Source organism: Micromys minutus (assembly GCF_963924665.1).
Source record: "Micromys minutus genome assembly, chromosome: 29".
Lineage (NCBI taxonomy): Eukaryota > Metazoa > Chordata > Mammalia > Rodentia > Muridae > Micromys > Micromys minutus.
Window position 1 is genome coordinate 34,227,562 of NC_137964.1, and position 15,740 is coordinate 34,243,301.

Here is a 15,740-nt window from a genome sequence, read left to right on the forward strand (position 1 = left end):
TGCGTACTGTAATTTCCCAGAGCTGGCGCCGTGGGTCCCTTGTCTCTGAGAAAGCTGTGCTGTCTCGTCTCTGTGACTCATCCTGTCATGACGACTGGCTTCTGTATCTTCTGGGAAATCGTTTGTGATCTGTGTAAAAAACGCTGGCCAGTGTCTGATCATCTACGTTTCTATAGCCCTGCCCGTGGGTTACCCACACCCTTGTTAGTAAAGCCCTTCAGCTACTAAAGTGTTTCTAACGGCGTTTCTAATACAGCTGAGCAGACCGCATTTATGGCTTAGGCTTTCCTACTCGAAAGTTGCCTTCCTTAATTTCAGTTCTTATTTGACCATATGCCTTAAAAGCTCTAAACTCTTTCTTGTGTGTGCATACAATTAGGTTTTAATCCGTCTCATGTAGGTGTATGGTATGAAGTAGACGTGTTCCTTTTTCTCCCCCACCGTCCCTCATGCTGTGGGTGTGCGCAGAGCCCCATTCTACTGGCCTCATACTCCTCTCTGTTCCTGCACAGTCTGGCCTCGCTGTCTAGCTCCCGATAAACTGCAGTGTCCTACATAGCTTTAGTCACTTAACACGCGGGTGCCAGTCACCTTGGGAAGGACTTTCAGTTGAGGGATTTCCAGAACATTACTGGGATCACCAGCAATTACGTATCAAAGGAAGTCAGGGTCTGCTACTTCTGCAGAGGACCCAAACTCTGTCCCCAGTGGCTCACACCTGTTTGTAACTTCATTCCCAGGGTATGCAAAGCCCCTTCTGGCCTCTGTGGGTGCAAGGCTGTGTGCATGATACACGGTGTTACATGTAGACAAAGCACCCATATGCACAAAGTAACAATAAATACTTTTTAAAAATCAAAAGAAAGAAAAGGCTTCCATGAGGAAGCATGATTTATTCGAACGGCTGATTTGCAAGTTAAACTGGAGATACCTGTCAGCTTCATGTTAAAACTCTGCAATTAACCTCAGCCCCTACCCTGTCTCTCTTACCCACAATGCCTGTCTCCTAAACATGCGCGTCATGAGCATCTTAATTAACTTTATTTCCGGGAAACTCTTGGATTGCACAGCTTGATGCCTGGTGTTTCATGTTTTGATTTTTATTCAGTCATCTTAGGTGTCCTGTGAGAAGCCTCCCCATCTTAGTGTTGCCAAGTTCATTGTTTCATAACATTTTGCGTGTCAATTATTTTAGGCCTTTCTATGTTCAAGATCTTACCATTTGGGAATGAGAACAATTTTGCCTCTCTGAACAAAGGAAAAACTCTTAACTGTTTCAAAGAGGAACAGGCAGTTGGTTCTTCTCTTCTCTACCCTCCCTCTCTTCCACTCTCTTCTCTCTTCCCCTCCCTTGTTCTCCTTCCACCCTCCTTTCTCCTTCCTCTTCTCCCCTTCCTCTACCCTCCCCTCTCTTCTCCCCTCCACCCTCCTTCCACCCTTCTTCACCCTCCTCCCTTTTCTCCCCTCCCTCCTCCTTCTCCCTGTGATGATCAAGATGGAGAGGAGAGCTTGGGCTGAGGTTTCCCTTGTGGATTCTGATAGCAGCAGGCTGGATGAGGATGGCGATGTCAACGTTTCAAGGGGCTATGGCAGCAAGTCTGCATGCAGCTGGCGTCAGCTTGTTTCTTATGGACTGTAGTCTGAGGGAAAGCAGACAGACTGAAGGGAGAGGCACAGAATCTCCACACATCACAGAAAAATCCGACTGTAGAACAGGAGAATCTGAACTTCCAGACATAGTCCCATTAGGGGCTGCGGGGCAGTGGTTAGAGACCCTCAGGTTCTCCATATACACTTGGCAGCACTGTGGCCCAGGCAGATCACCCACCGGCCATGTTCAGTGCCCCTGTGTTCTGAGAGCCCTGAGGTTTTCTGTCCACTGGGCCAATCACATGGCAATTCACGTGCCAGCCAGCCTGCTCTCTTACACACCTGCTCTCTGAGGCACCCTCCCAGTGCCCCTAGCTCCTAGCAGGTAACCCCCATTTCTAGTGCTGTCTCCTCTGTGTTTCAGTACCACTTCATGTAAAAATGAAAACGGGCTGGAGAGACAGCTCTGTGATTCAGAGCACTGGCTGCCCTTGCAGAGACCCAGGTTCAATTCCCAGCGACCACATTTTAAAGCACAACCACCTGTAACTTCAGTTCCAAAGAATTTGAAGACTCTCCTGGCCCTTACGGGCACCAGGCACATGCAAGCTGCACAGATATAGGTGCAAGCAAAATTTCTATTCAGTGGAATATGGTGATGGTGGTGATGATGGTGGTGGTGTTGGTGATAGGTGGTAGTGGTGATGATAGGGGTGGTGGTGGTGGTGTTGGTGATAGTGGTGGTGATGGTGATGATGGTGGTTGTGGTGGAGGTGATGGTGATGATGAGGGTAATGATGGTGGTAATGAAGGTAATAATGTAGTGATGGTGGTGGTGGTGGTGGTGGTGGTGATGGTGGTGATGGTGGTGGTGGTGAAGGTAATAATGTAGTGATGGTGGTGGTGAAGGTGGTGGTAATGGTGATAATGGTGATGGTGATGGTGGTGGTGATGGAGGTGATGGTGGTGGTGGTGGTGGAGGTGATGGTGGTGGTGGTGATGATGGTGGTGATGGAGGTGATAGTGGTGGAGGTGATAGTGGTGATGGAGGTGATGGTGGTGGTGGTGAAGGTGGTGGTAATGGTTATGATGGTGATGGTGGTGGTGGAGGTGATGGTGATGATGGTGGTGGTGGTGGTGGTGAAGGTGGTGGTAATGGTGATGATGGTGATGGTGGTGGTGGAGGTGATGGTGATGATGGTGGTGGTGGTGGTGAAGGTGATGGTGGTGGAGGTGATGGTGGTGGAGGTGATAGTGGTGGTGGTGGTGATGGTGGTGGTGGTGATGGTGGTGGTGGTGATGGTGGTGGTGGTGGTGGTGAAGGTGGTGGTAATGGTGATGATGGTGATGGTGATGGTGGTGGTAATGGTGGTGGTGGTGGAAGTGATGGTGGTGGTGGTGGTGGAGGTGATTGTGGTGGAGATGATGGTGGTGGTGATGGTGATGATGGAATTGGTGGTGGTGATGATGGTGGTAGTGGTGATGATGGTGGAGGTGATGGTGGTGGTGGTGATGGTGATGGTGGTGATGGTGGTAGTGGCAGTAAACACACCACCCTGATGACATGCTAAAGTTGCCACTTTCTTGCCACACTAGCTGAGTTTGTTCCCCAACTCTATGTATTCTTGGGCAAATCACGCCCCTCTCGACCTCAGTCCCCTCACCTGTTCGATGAAGATCATATGTTCACTGTGGGGATTAAATGTAATCCTCACCCCCTCAGCGTATTTAGAATCAATGCCTAGGACGCCCTCCATAAATGTAAGCTAGGCTAACGTTCAGAAAGGCAATAACAGTAATAACGATGTGTATTTTAAGGAACTGTCACAGCATGGCAGAGGGTGGCGGGGTGCCCAGGCTGCAGCTCAGCTCCTGCTCTCCGTCCCTCTGGCTGTGTGTATTTATACCGTCGACCAGTGTTTTAAATTTACCACAGTAATCCATCCAAGGGAGGAGAAGGCTGTATTCTGAGAGCCAACTCGTTTTTCAAACAATCCCGAGCTGGCCGTGGAGAAATCGTGACATGAAATCTATGTGTGCACATGCCGGGTCACCAGGCTCTCGCTGTAATCTTCTGTGTTTGTAAAGCACTTGACACGCGGTGCTCTGGCACCCCTTATCACGCCGGATCCTTCTCTTATCTCAACACAGAGAAGGGGATTTATCAAAACCCTCTTCTCACAGATGGGAAGCTCCAGTTCATTCAGGTAGCAGCCATGGCTCCGGTCCCTGCTGCCAGCAAATGCTGTGTTGAAGTTTAAAGCACGAGTCACCTTGTTCTTAATCTGTGTTCCTTCTAGAATACTCTTGGACGTCTTAGCAGGCAAACAGAGACCCACAACGTGCAAAAGCCAGTCCAAGAGCCAGTGGCTGTCACCTCCCCGATACTGCGACCCTTTGATAGTACAGTTTCTCATGTGGTGATCCCCCCAACCGAAGAAATATTTTCATTGCTACTTTATAACTATAAGTTTGCTACTGTTGTGCATTGTAATGTAGATCTCTCTTTTCTGATAGTCTCAGACGACCTGTTCAAGGGTCTTTGACCCCAGAGGGATCATGACCCACAGGTTGAGAATTGCCACCTCAGGAAGAGACACCCTCATTCTCTTCAGTGTCCCATCTTTCAGGTGGCCCCGTGCTCTTTGACTCTGGCCCTTGGATGTTCCTAGAACAAAGGAGCTTGCTGGTGTCTTTAGGGGACACTAACTGAGTTCATGTAGGGTTCTAGTCTGATTCTGTTCATCCCGTGCTTTGGCTGCACACATCCCATTGGCCTCTGGGAGTCAGGACCTCCAAGACAGGATGTGGCATCTTTGTGACCTTCCTATATGCTGTTCCCTGGCAAATTCAGAATTCCACAGGCAGGAGTTTGTCTACATCTTGGTAAAATTCCATACACAGAAAGCAGGTCCCGGGGCTGCCTTTAAATCAGCAAAGGATTCATATATCAAAAGCTTTGTTCATTAGGAACACAGTTGCTGATTCCTGAGAGTCATGGTGGGCCTCACAGCAACCTGCATCATAACAAGGGGTGAAGCAGAGAGGGTCTTTGTGTAGATCAGCAGGCCCCTCCCCAACCCCAAGCATCATCAAATCTCCAGTAAGCCCTGCAGGGGGCTCCTTGTGCCTTCCAAATAGCCTGGGTATCAACCAGGAGCTCACATGGCATGGAAGCTCTTAGCTTGAGGCAGAGGACAAAAGAAAAGGGCTGGGCCGCCCAGGTTACAGTGATGCTGGTAGAGTCTTGTACATAGTCCTATGGCAACCCCGAGGCATGAGGCTAAGCACTCATGGGGCTGAGCCAGCATCTAGTTTCGTAGCATTCCAGTATTGGTGTTATGCCATCTTGTGGATGAGACTCATGGAAAACAGTATCTTTCTGTTATTTTGTTTTGAGGGTTTGAGATGCACTGTAGCCCAGGCTGGCCTCCAATTCCCAGCAGTCCTCTTGCCTTGGAGAAAACAGTATCTTTCTGTTGCTTTGTTTTGAGAGTTTGAGATACACTGTAGCTCAGGCTGGCCTCCAATTCCCAGCAGTCCTCTTGCCTTGGAGAAAACAGTATCTTTCTGTTGTTTTATTTTGAGGTTTTGAGGTACAATGTAGCCCAGGCTCACCTTCAATCCCCAGGAGTCCTTCTGCCTTGGCCTCACAAGCTCCAGCTTTAAAGATATGGGCCACCATGCCATGGAAGAGGCGAGATCAAGCCCATGAGACTAAACCTTGGTTCTGGCTACTGCCCTAAACTAGCCCTTCTTTGGCTTCCAGATTGGCCACCGTGACTTTGATGTTGAAAAGCGTCTCCGAAGAGACCTCAGGAGGACACACGCTCTGTTGTCTGATGTTCAGCTTCTTCTGGCCACCATTGAAGACAGCAAGACATCTATCAGCAAGGAAGAGCTGGATAAGGTGCACAGCCAGGTGAGTGCTGTGCCCTCACAGAGAGAGGGGCTCCTCTGGGAAACAGCCCGAGGCTTCCCTAGAGGAGATGTGGGCTAGGGAGTTACTTGGCAATGGGAGGCAAGGGGCAAGATGTGTTCACTTCTGTTGGGTAGAGCCAATTGTGTCTTTTTTGGAGGGCATGAGTAGGTTAGGGCTGGGGCAAACTGGCTGAGGCTAGTGTGTGTGAGTGAATGGATACTCTTGGGGCTGGCTATAGAAGATAGTTGCTGAACTAATATTGCTAAGTCAGCTCCTGGAAGAATCAAGAATAGCTGTGGCTGTCTATTAAGATGCTTATGATGAGGGTCAAGGTTTCCCATGGGCTACCACCTGACACTGGCTGGAATCCCTTCCCCACCTCCTCCATGTACTGAATTCTATGTGTGCATTATCTACCAGCTGGTACCTCTGGACGGCTCAGTTCCTTGTGTTAGCCAATAAGCAGAGGCTTATTTGGGGGTTCCAATGGTTCAGTCCGTGATCACTTGGCCCCATCCCTGTGGGCCTGTGCTGAAGCAGAGCATCATGGGAGAGAGGGCATAGCAGAGTGGAGATGCTCTCCTCATGGCCAGAAAGGAGACGGGGGGGGGGGGAGACGGAGGGAAAGTTTAAGGAAGGAACACTCGATGACTTCGTGACCCCTTCACGAGCATGTTGGAGCCAGTGGCACGAGAGCTTCAGAGAGGCTGAGGAGCACCCCATACCATTTTAAAGACAGGGACATTTTGTATGATTAAGTAACACAGCGAGAGACAGAGCTGGGACCTGGCGTGTTTGACTCTGAGTGCAGAACCGAGGTCTCTCTTGTCACATTGAATCTTCCTGCTTGTTGGAGGAGAGTGGGGAGACCTGATCTCTTGGCTTATCTGGGGAACGAGCACCTCCTATTCACCCAGTCCTCCCAGGGTGAGGATCTCACACCCCTGTTCCTGCCTCTCTGCCTATAAATCCCATCTACCCCCAGGTGAGTTTTCTATCAAAGGAACCTGGGGTACCCCCTTCCCACCACCCTGAAGAGTATCCCTGAGTCCCTCTACAGGGTTAATATGTGTGTTCCCAGGAAACAGTCCTTTCATGGGGGTTGCTTGAGCAGAATCAAAGGGCCCCATTCTTCTGAGAGTCCTCTTTCCTTCTCTCTGCATCTGGCTCCCATCAAAGGGATCCACAGCCTTGGCGCTCTGCTGCCGTTGTCATGGAAATCACCGTAGAAATGGAGCTCCTGGACCAGAGGTCAGGGTGCAGTTGCTTTGGCTCCTGACACGTGTGTCAGATACAAGGACGGGAGCTAATTAGATAAAGCACTGAGGAGTACCAGAGCCACTGCAGCTCCTGGCTGAGGGGAGGGGGTCTGGCATTTGTCTTGTGCCTGAAGGCCCCAGGGACAGAGGCAGGCAGTGCAGGCGAGGGGAAGAGGTGGGAGGAGAGAGCAAGCCAACCTTGCATGTAGCTGCTGTGTCCAGTACGGGTTTGCTTACCGGGTATTTATATGGTGCCTACTATGTGCGATGGGATGGAGATGCAGGAAAGGTTGTAAGACAGGTGAGACACCAGCCCCGTGGAATATGTATCCAAGAGAAGCCAAGCAGTGGCACAGGTCTATGCAGTCTCCTGACTCTGAGGGAGGAAGGAAGAAGGGAAACAGGGGTCTCCTACCAACATTCAAGACCTATGCCTGGAGGAAAGGAAGAAAGCAGGGAAAGGTAAGAAAGGAGTCGCTGGACACTTCAAGCAGAGCCTGACTCCTGTTTTGAATTGCTGAGACAAGTTGGTGAGACCTGGCGGAACACGGTGTGTGTCATTTCAGATGACCCTTGCTACTGCCCAAGCAGGTAGATTATTCCTGTATTTAGCTCATCACACTCATGAGAAGCAAGGATCTAAGAGACAGACTGAGCATTTTACCCAGGGGCATGTAGCAAGACATGGCTGGCCTGTGCCAGCCATGCTGAGCTCTTGACCCTCTGCTCACCCGCTGTGATCCTGTTAACCTGTGCTAAGTGCTTGATACGGACCAGGCTCGACCTCAGAGCCTTGCACACGGCTGCCCCTCTGAGCCAAGTGTTGTTCTAGATCATAACGGTTCTGGAGCTTTCTCCCTCTGTTCCCTCTTGTTCTTAAGTCCCAGTTCTAAATGATCTGCTTTCTGGTTTTTATTTGTTTGTTTAAAGGCAGGGTTCCTGTCCCAGCCAGAGCTGGCTTCTTCTTATACACCAGAACCACGATAAGGTTTCCTTAGACAGAACATCGCCCCATGGGGTCAGCTACCCCTGTTAGTCAACACCAGGGGTTCATGTTCTTCCTGAGAACCCCTAAGGCTTGAAGATAGGCAGGAGGTTCAAATCTTGCCTGGGTGACCCTGAGCTAGCCCCAGCCTTTCAAGGATACCTGTGTCTTATCTCAAGAAGGCATCAGACCCCCAAAGGGCCCCAGATCACAGAATCCATACAATTCCCTTGGTTAAGAACTCCAAGATCAGGGGTGGGGCAGCTGTTAGAGTCCCAGCATGTGTGAACCCCCGAGAGGATAGCTTCCAGCCCAGTGCCACATGCATTCCTCAGATCTTGGGACACGAAAGCAGAAGGACATCCTTAGCTACATAGCAAGTTTGAGGCCAGCTTGGCCTACATGAGACCTTGTAACGTAAGAGCCTCACCCCAAAATAAACCCCTCTGGCACAGCAGGTCAGAGAGAGCCATGGCTGGCAGCTCCCCCTCGCCGTTTTCCTGTATTGCCCACCAGGGAGGGCTGTGCGTTTGGCTCCTGGGTGCCATGTCTTATAACATGCTAATTAACCCCCACGGGGATGTGTTCACCGAAACTAAACCGGAAGCAAGCCATCCCAACAACTGAGATGGATTTGCACTTGTGACATCTGTGAGACCAGGGCTGGCACCTGCTCCTGGTTGGTTATCTGTTAGTTTACGCATTGATCCACGACTGTGACCTCCCTTCCCACAGGACAACTGAGACAGGCTTCTGCTAAGTGGGGAGTGGGTTTTGCGCAGAACACTCTGTTGTTTACTGAGTTCTTGCTCAGAGTCCTGCTTGATCCTGCCTGTGAGAGCAAAGCTGACATTGTGGGTCTCTGGCATTGCCTCCAGCAGAGATCCAATCCATTTCCTGTGCTCTCCCTGACCTTGTCAAATGCCACCTGTGTTTCTCCTTGCCAGGAATCCTCTCTCTGCTGGCTCTGTGTCTTGTCCAGACAGTCTGTCACCTGACTTGGGGTGTGGAAGGTGGGGGTGGCTTCTCCTGCTGGGGATGGGACCTCGGACTTTGTGCATACCAGACAAGTGCCCTTCCATTGGCCTAAACACCAGCTCCAGAACCAGTCCCAGCCCAGCCTAAGCTCTAGCACCAGCCCAGACAGAACCTTAAACCCAGCCCCAGACCCTGACCTAGAACCAGACCCTAACCCCCAAACCCCAGACACCCAGACAGACACCCAGACCCAGACGGAGCCCCAGCACCAACAGTCAGCCTGCCACCTCCCCTTTGGAGAAAGATTTTGAAGATCTCAATACAGTCTTGGTTGCCTGCCTGCAAGAGCTACAAGCAGTTTCCCACCATCCTTTGTACTGAGTCCAACCTTCAGGGTACAGAACGCAGCTTCTTTCCTCTGGTCTCAGCATCATCCTAGCTGTATTTCCAACCGCCATCCCCCGTGTCAATTCCCACCGGGTCAACTTTGCATGAAGTCTGCCTCTGCAGGGCTCTAGTTTCTACTATCAGATCCCTCCTTGACTGAGGAATGTCTGTCCCCTAATCCTGACCCCAGGTGTCTTAGTCAGGGTTTCTATTCCTGCACAAGCATCATGACCAAGAAGCAAGTTGGGGAGGAAAGGGTTTATTCAGCTTACACTTCCACATCGCTGTTCATCACCAAAGAAAGTCAGGACTGGAACTCAAGCAGGTCAGGAAGCAGGAGCTGATGCAGAGGCCATGGAGGGATGTTACTTACTGGCTTGCTTCCCATGGCTTGCTCAGCCTGCTTTCTTATAGATCCCAGGTCTACCAGCCCAGGGATGGCTCCACCCACAATGGGCTGGGCCAGGGATGGCTCCACCCACAATGGGCTGGGCCATGGATGGCTCCGCCCACAATGGACTGGACCCTCACCCCTTGATCACTAGTTGAGAAAATGCTTCACAGCTGGATCTCATGGAGGCATTTCCTCAGCTGAGGCTCCTTTCTCTGTGATCACTCCAGCTTGTGTCAAGCTGACACAAAACCAGCCAGCACACCAGGCCTTCCTTTCTTGGCACCCTCTATGCTTCCTATGGGTGGGGTGAAAGGTCACCATGTCCTGCCCTCATCCCTATCTCACTGTCTACAGAAGCATCCTGTTTGTCCAGAATCACAGAGGTTATAAGAAGGAGAACAGGAGTTTGAACCCAGGCAGGACTCCAGATGTCCACAGGTTGGCCTGCCACATCCCGAGATCCTTCCAGAACCTCTAGTGTTTGGTGAACCCTTCCCCTCCCCCACAGAGACTGTGACTGAGCCATTAGGCCTTGTCCTTCTTCACCAAGGATTCCCAGCTGTGATTAACTACCAGCCTGGGGTTCCCATCAGAGAAGACAGATGACCCCGGATCCATCCCCAGTGCCCTTAATTGGGGCATTTGTCACAACGTGTCACCTGCGCGTCCATGAGGCAGTAGGGCTAATTAACAAGCTTTGAGAAGATGCTCCAATGGGAGTCTTTGTGTGAGCAGGCACCTGGGGGACACGTCTCCCCAGCCCTGCCCCAGAACAGTGGCCTCACTGGGGGTTTTATTTGAAGAGCTTTTGTTTTCTGCTTTAAGGATGGTGTTAGAGGGAATTGATTCAATATTAACCTAACCTCCTGTCAGGGGAGATAAAGAGCCAGTTGTAATTGGGTGGAAACACGGTGGTCACAGGTTTGCTCGCCCACAAATATTGACACTTCCATGGCGGTGATGAACAGAGCGTGAAGGCAGCGGCCCTGGTTTTACATCACAGGCAGGACAATCTAGTTTTCTGTTTAAAGGACAGCCTCTGCTTATCCGGGTGGGGCCAGACAAGGAGCCCAGCCCTGAGATTCCAAGGTGACACTAACAGAGAATCCATCCTTTCTACACCAGCAGGCACCGTGCAGTGCCTCTGTGTCCCAGAAGAATAGGAACCCAGTGGTTTCTGGGAAGCCTGGGCAGGAGCTTGGAACTGTGTTTACAGGAAGCAGCTACCCAGTGACCACGAAGTCTGCCCGGCCTTCCCCACTGAAGGCGGGAACCCTGTGACCTATCTGAGGAGGAGGCGAGGTGGGGAGAGCTGCAGAACAAGAATTGGGTGAAACCTGATAGACAGGAGCTGAGAGAGTATGGCTCAGCGGTACGACCTGTGTTTATATCCTCAGCACGGTGACAAATGCATGGCTGAGGGTGCTGTGCCTCCAGTACTGAAGTGAAGTCAGGCAGATCCTAACAGCAGTTAGCTTCCGGTTCAGGGAGACACCCCGTCTCCAGGCACGAAAGTGAAGGGTGGTAGACAACACTCCAGGGCCTGCCCTGGCTTCTGTATGCATGTGTGTGGCATGTGTACCAGGACACTTAAATGTGTGCACCATGCCCAACAGGCACATACTTACACCACACATGCACATACACCACTTGCACACACATATCTTACAAATACATACCACATGTGTACACAACATATATATCATACACACATGCACACTACACACACACCATATACATATGCAAAGCACCCACACAATATATAATATACACACATGTACACATATGCAACACACCACACACACATATATACACAACACACATGCACATACAACATACATGCAATTACACACATATACCAAATATATATGTGCACCACACATACCACACACACTACATACAACACACACATGCACAAACAACACACATCACACACCATACACACATACATACCACACACATCTAACACGCATGTATACATGCAACAGACTACTACACACACATACTCACCATGCACACACACATACATATCACCCCCCACACACAATTTTTCTGTTTTGAAATTATTATTTCTTTGAGACTGAGTTTCACGTAGCCCAGGCTAGTTTCAGATGGGCGGTATGACAAGAATGACCTTGATTTGTGACCTGCCCTCCTATGTCTCTGAATGCTGCCATTCCAGGTGTGAGCCACCAGAGTCAGTTTACCCGGTGCTGGGCATGGCCCGGGCTCTGCCCTCTACAAAGAATTTAAAATGTGGAAATTGAGAGCAGCTCATCTGATCCAGGGCACCCTTCATCCACGGCAGCTCCCGCCCTTGAGAGCTGAGGCTGGAGGATCTCTACAAGTTCAAGTCCAACCTGTGCATGTTGTGAAACCCTGTCTCATCCCCATCCCCCGCTTACAAACGCACACCAAGTTTCTGTTTTCTAAACCAGGACAGACTGGGTATCAAGGTTTTGTGGTTTGGGATTTTTTTGTTGTTGTTGTTGTTGCTTTTGTTTCTTTGGCTTCACGGCAGCTGTGGGTGGAGGCTGATCTCTACTGTTGAATGTTCACACTTAATATCGCCACCTAAATATCCTCATAAATCATAAGTCTGGGCGCTCCGTTTGCCACAGGAGCAAACACTTTCCTGTCTATCCTTGAGACGGAGGTGGAAGACGTCTTCTGTTTCCAGGGAGCTGAACGAAACAAGAAAGAATTGAGGTCGGAGGATGTAGCTGAGTATGTGAGCATTTGCTGAGTGTGGACCGAGGCCCTGGGCTCAGTACCCAGTATGAAAGCACTACTCCTGACACACCAGTGAATGGTAGTCTCCACATGCAACAGGACAGTTCCGGAACATTTAGTAGAGGCCCAAATAACAAAGATGGTCGCCATGTAGTCTTGGAACTTACATTTTGGGTCTATCATCCACAGCGCATTGAAAGACAGCGCTAGAGGCTTGACGTTTCTTTTAAATTTATGTTTGGTTATATCCGTACAGGTGTCTGTAGAGGGGTGTGTGAAGTGGGTGTAGGTGCTCCTCGTGACCAGAAGAGGGCACTGGAGCCCCTGGAGGTGGAGTTCTAGGCAGTTCTGAGTCATGAGTGCTAGAGAAGGGGATGTGGAAGTGAACCTGGTGGGGAAACAAGTGGAACAGGGAGCCACAGACTGCAGCTGCTCCGAGTCCTGATCCACTGCACACCCTGTGATCTGATGTGGCTTCCGGCACAGTTGTGGGACAACACGAAGGGCCTGAGGCTGGGCAGTGGCTGCTTCCTCCATGAGGTCAGCCCCTCCCCTACAGGCTCTTGGGCAGAGGAGTCCTACTTGCCCTTGAATTCATAAGTGTAGCCAATTGGCTGAAAAACAGTGCATAAGCTTGTTTCCTGCACAAAAAGAGTTAAATCTGGATCCTGATGCTGGTCTCCGGATTCTGTGGGCTCCACCTCTACTCTCTCCCCATTTCCCAGGCCCTTCTCCCACATGCTAGGAACCAAACTTGAGTCCTCTGGAAGAGCAAGCAAGTGCTCCTAGCCACTGAGACATCCCCCCACCCTCACCGCCCAGACCTCAGTGGACATTTTAAATAGGCTTTTGCTGCATGTGGTTGGGGCTGTCTGCAGTGTGAACTGTGAGTGACCCTCTACAGAAAACCTTCACACCAAAGGCATCATCCAGCGTGCGAGGTGGCATGCTGAGCCTGGAAAATGACCAGTCTAGCCCAGTAAACTCGGGCAGAACTCGGGCAGAATCGTCCCCCACCCCCTGTGGCATTTTTTTTAGTCTGTATTTTAAAATCCCTCAAGTTGTTCGACTAAATCCAGAAACGTAGGATCTAAGCTCTCCCCAGAAATACAGCGTTTCTGTCCCACCTCTCTCCATATGTCTAGCTGACTCGTCTAGAAGCCCTGTAAGTCCAAAGAAAACATTTCTCTGTGTATTTAAAGCAGGCAGATGGCTTCTCATAAGAAAGCAAAGCCATTCCTGGGCTTACAGTTGATGTGTATGTGATGGGGATCTCAATCACCCCCCTGTGAATGCTAGGGGCTGGTGGAGAGACTAGGGGGAGGGGACGGAGGAGGGATGGGGGGAGCCGGAGGGGAGGGGAAGACATTGAGGGCTGAGACGGTGGGGAAGAGGTCTGTAAGTAAGAATTGTGCACACATGGGTATGGGGAATCCAGGAACACGTAGGTCTGGAGATTTGGAAACTTGAATCTGACCTTAGCAGGCCACAGGCCACCCTCTTCCCCCTACAATGAAATACCACAGCAGGGTAGGCTAATCCCCCCACAAACACACACAGACTTTCATCTGCTGCAGTCACCAGCAGTACCCAGTGGCTGCACAGGACCAGAGGGCGTGTGGAAATTCCTATCGCCCCAGCTCCGTGAGAGGAAGAATGTTCTCCCTCCTGTGTAGGAACCTGTAGCTCGGTCACACCACTACAAACGTCGGTTCCACCTTCTGTGCACAAGAACAGCAAAAACAGGCATGTATGTGTGTGTGTGTGTGCTTGCTTGCACACACACACACATGCACATATGGGCACACATACATGCACACACTTGCACACATATACATATACATGCACATACACATACACACACTCACAAATACATACACACACATATACACATGCACACACTCATAGACACATATACACATATACATACACACACTAACAGATACATACACATATACATACACACATGCACTCACACATGTACACACATATACTCATATACATATATCTATACATATATGTATAGATACAGGCACACACATACATATACACACACACCTATATACACATATAATATATACATACAGATACATACATACATACTTACATGCATGCACACACATATACACACACACACCAGTTTTGTGATTTTCTCCCAGTCCCTGCTGTGTGTGGGTCTATGATTTATTTACTTGCCAGCCTCAGGGTTCTGAGCACGAGCCACGTAGCTCAGCTCAAGTAGGAAAGAAGTTGAGAAAATGACCTGCCTGGGAAGGTCTGTGCCTCGGATGTCTTGAGGCTACATCCGGACGCTCCAACTGAATCATTACAAATGTGCCTCCTGGGCTGAGCTTGCCTGGCACCTGGGGATCCTGACTTCGCTTATCTGAGCTACCGAAGGGAAGAAGGCTTCTTGCCACCTTTGACCAACTCCATGTCCTTGGTGCCCAGGTCCTATCAGGAGAACCATAGGCTTGTCTCTCAGCTGGGTGTGAGGTCAGGTTAATCACAGACACACACGTTTGGGAGGTGACATGTTTCTCAGTACGTAGTCTGTAGACATGGGTGGAGACTGGGTGCCTGCTCAGGCTTGGGTTCAGATCTCACGGTTGACTGTGAGGACAGCCATGTATGTCACCCAGCTCTTACTTCCGACCGGGTAGGATGGAATAGCTTTGGTCGAGGTTAGATGAGCCACACTGGAAAATGCCCAGAGCAGGGCAGGGCTCAGAGTAAAAGTTCTTCCTCATAGTTTGTGTGCATGCCACCCGTAACTTACACAATACAATCTCAGAACCCTCTTACACGGTCAGCTTGCTACACGTTCCCTCGGGGAGACAGGCCCTGGTCAGTGATCCTACCCCTCTCTGGTCTCTTAGTACCAAGTTCTTTCATTTCACATTGGTAGGATTATTTGGGGGGGGTGTTGTTTGTTGCTTTCTTGGTTTGTTTGGAGAAAGGATTGACCTGAAACTCACCCTCCTCCTGCCTCGGCCTCCCAGTGCCGGATTACAACTGTGGAAGCCCCCTGGCTACACCCTTAACCCTTCAGATTTCTGAAGTGAGAGTATGTGCCTCTGGGGAATTCTGGGCTTGCTTCTGTTTCTTGGAGCTGTGTGTCTTCGGGTGAGGTAGAGTCTTGAGTGTCTTCTTTGGGTGTTTCCTATCTGGAGTGTTTCTGAGGGCGGATTCTATTTGGAGGCTCTAGGGCTCGAGGGGAAGTGTTAGATGCACACTGGACATGGAGTTTGTGTGTTGACAAAGGTTTCTCAGCGGGACTGCTCACACGTGGCAGGGGTGGGGAGTGCTTAGGTAACTGTTGGCTACCGGCAGACAAGCAGGAAGAAGGTGGGAAGTAGCCATCCTCAGGTGCTGCTCAGTGGGGCTAAGGAGTAGCTCACTGCTGCAGCAGAGTTCAGAGCTCTGTCGTGGAACAGGGCTGGGCACTGAGACGGCTCAGATCCAGGCTGCCTCAAGTACTAACCCTCTGTA

General features: G+C 50.4%; 1 protein-coding gene across 2 annotated transcripts in view; it reads left to right on the forward strand.

Moving 5' to 3' along the window:
- MYO18B (myosin XVIIIB) overlaps positions 1-15,740 on the forward strand; it is a 199,813-nt gene that overhangs the window by 108,393 nt on the left and 75,680 nt on the right. For both annotated transcript variants that reach the window (XM_080940828.1, XM_080940829.1), the window contains exon 34: positions 5,360-5,512. In XM_080940828.1, the coding sequence (XP_080796954.1) occupies positions 5,360-5,512 (153 nt within the window). The remainder of the gene's footprint in view (positions 1-5,359; positions 5,513-15,740) is intronic.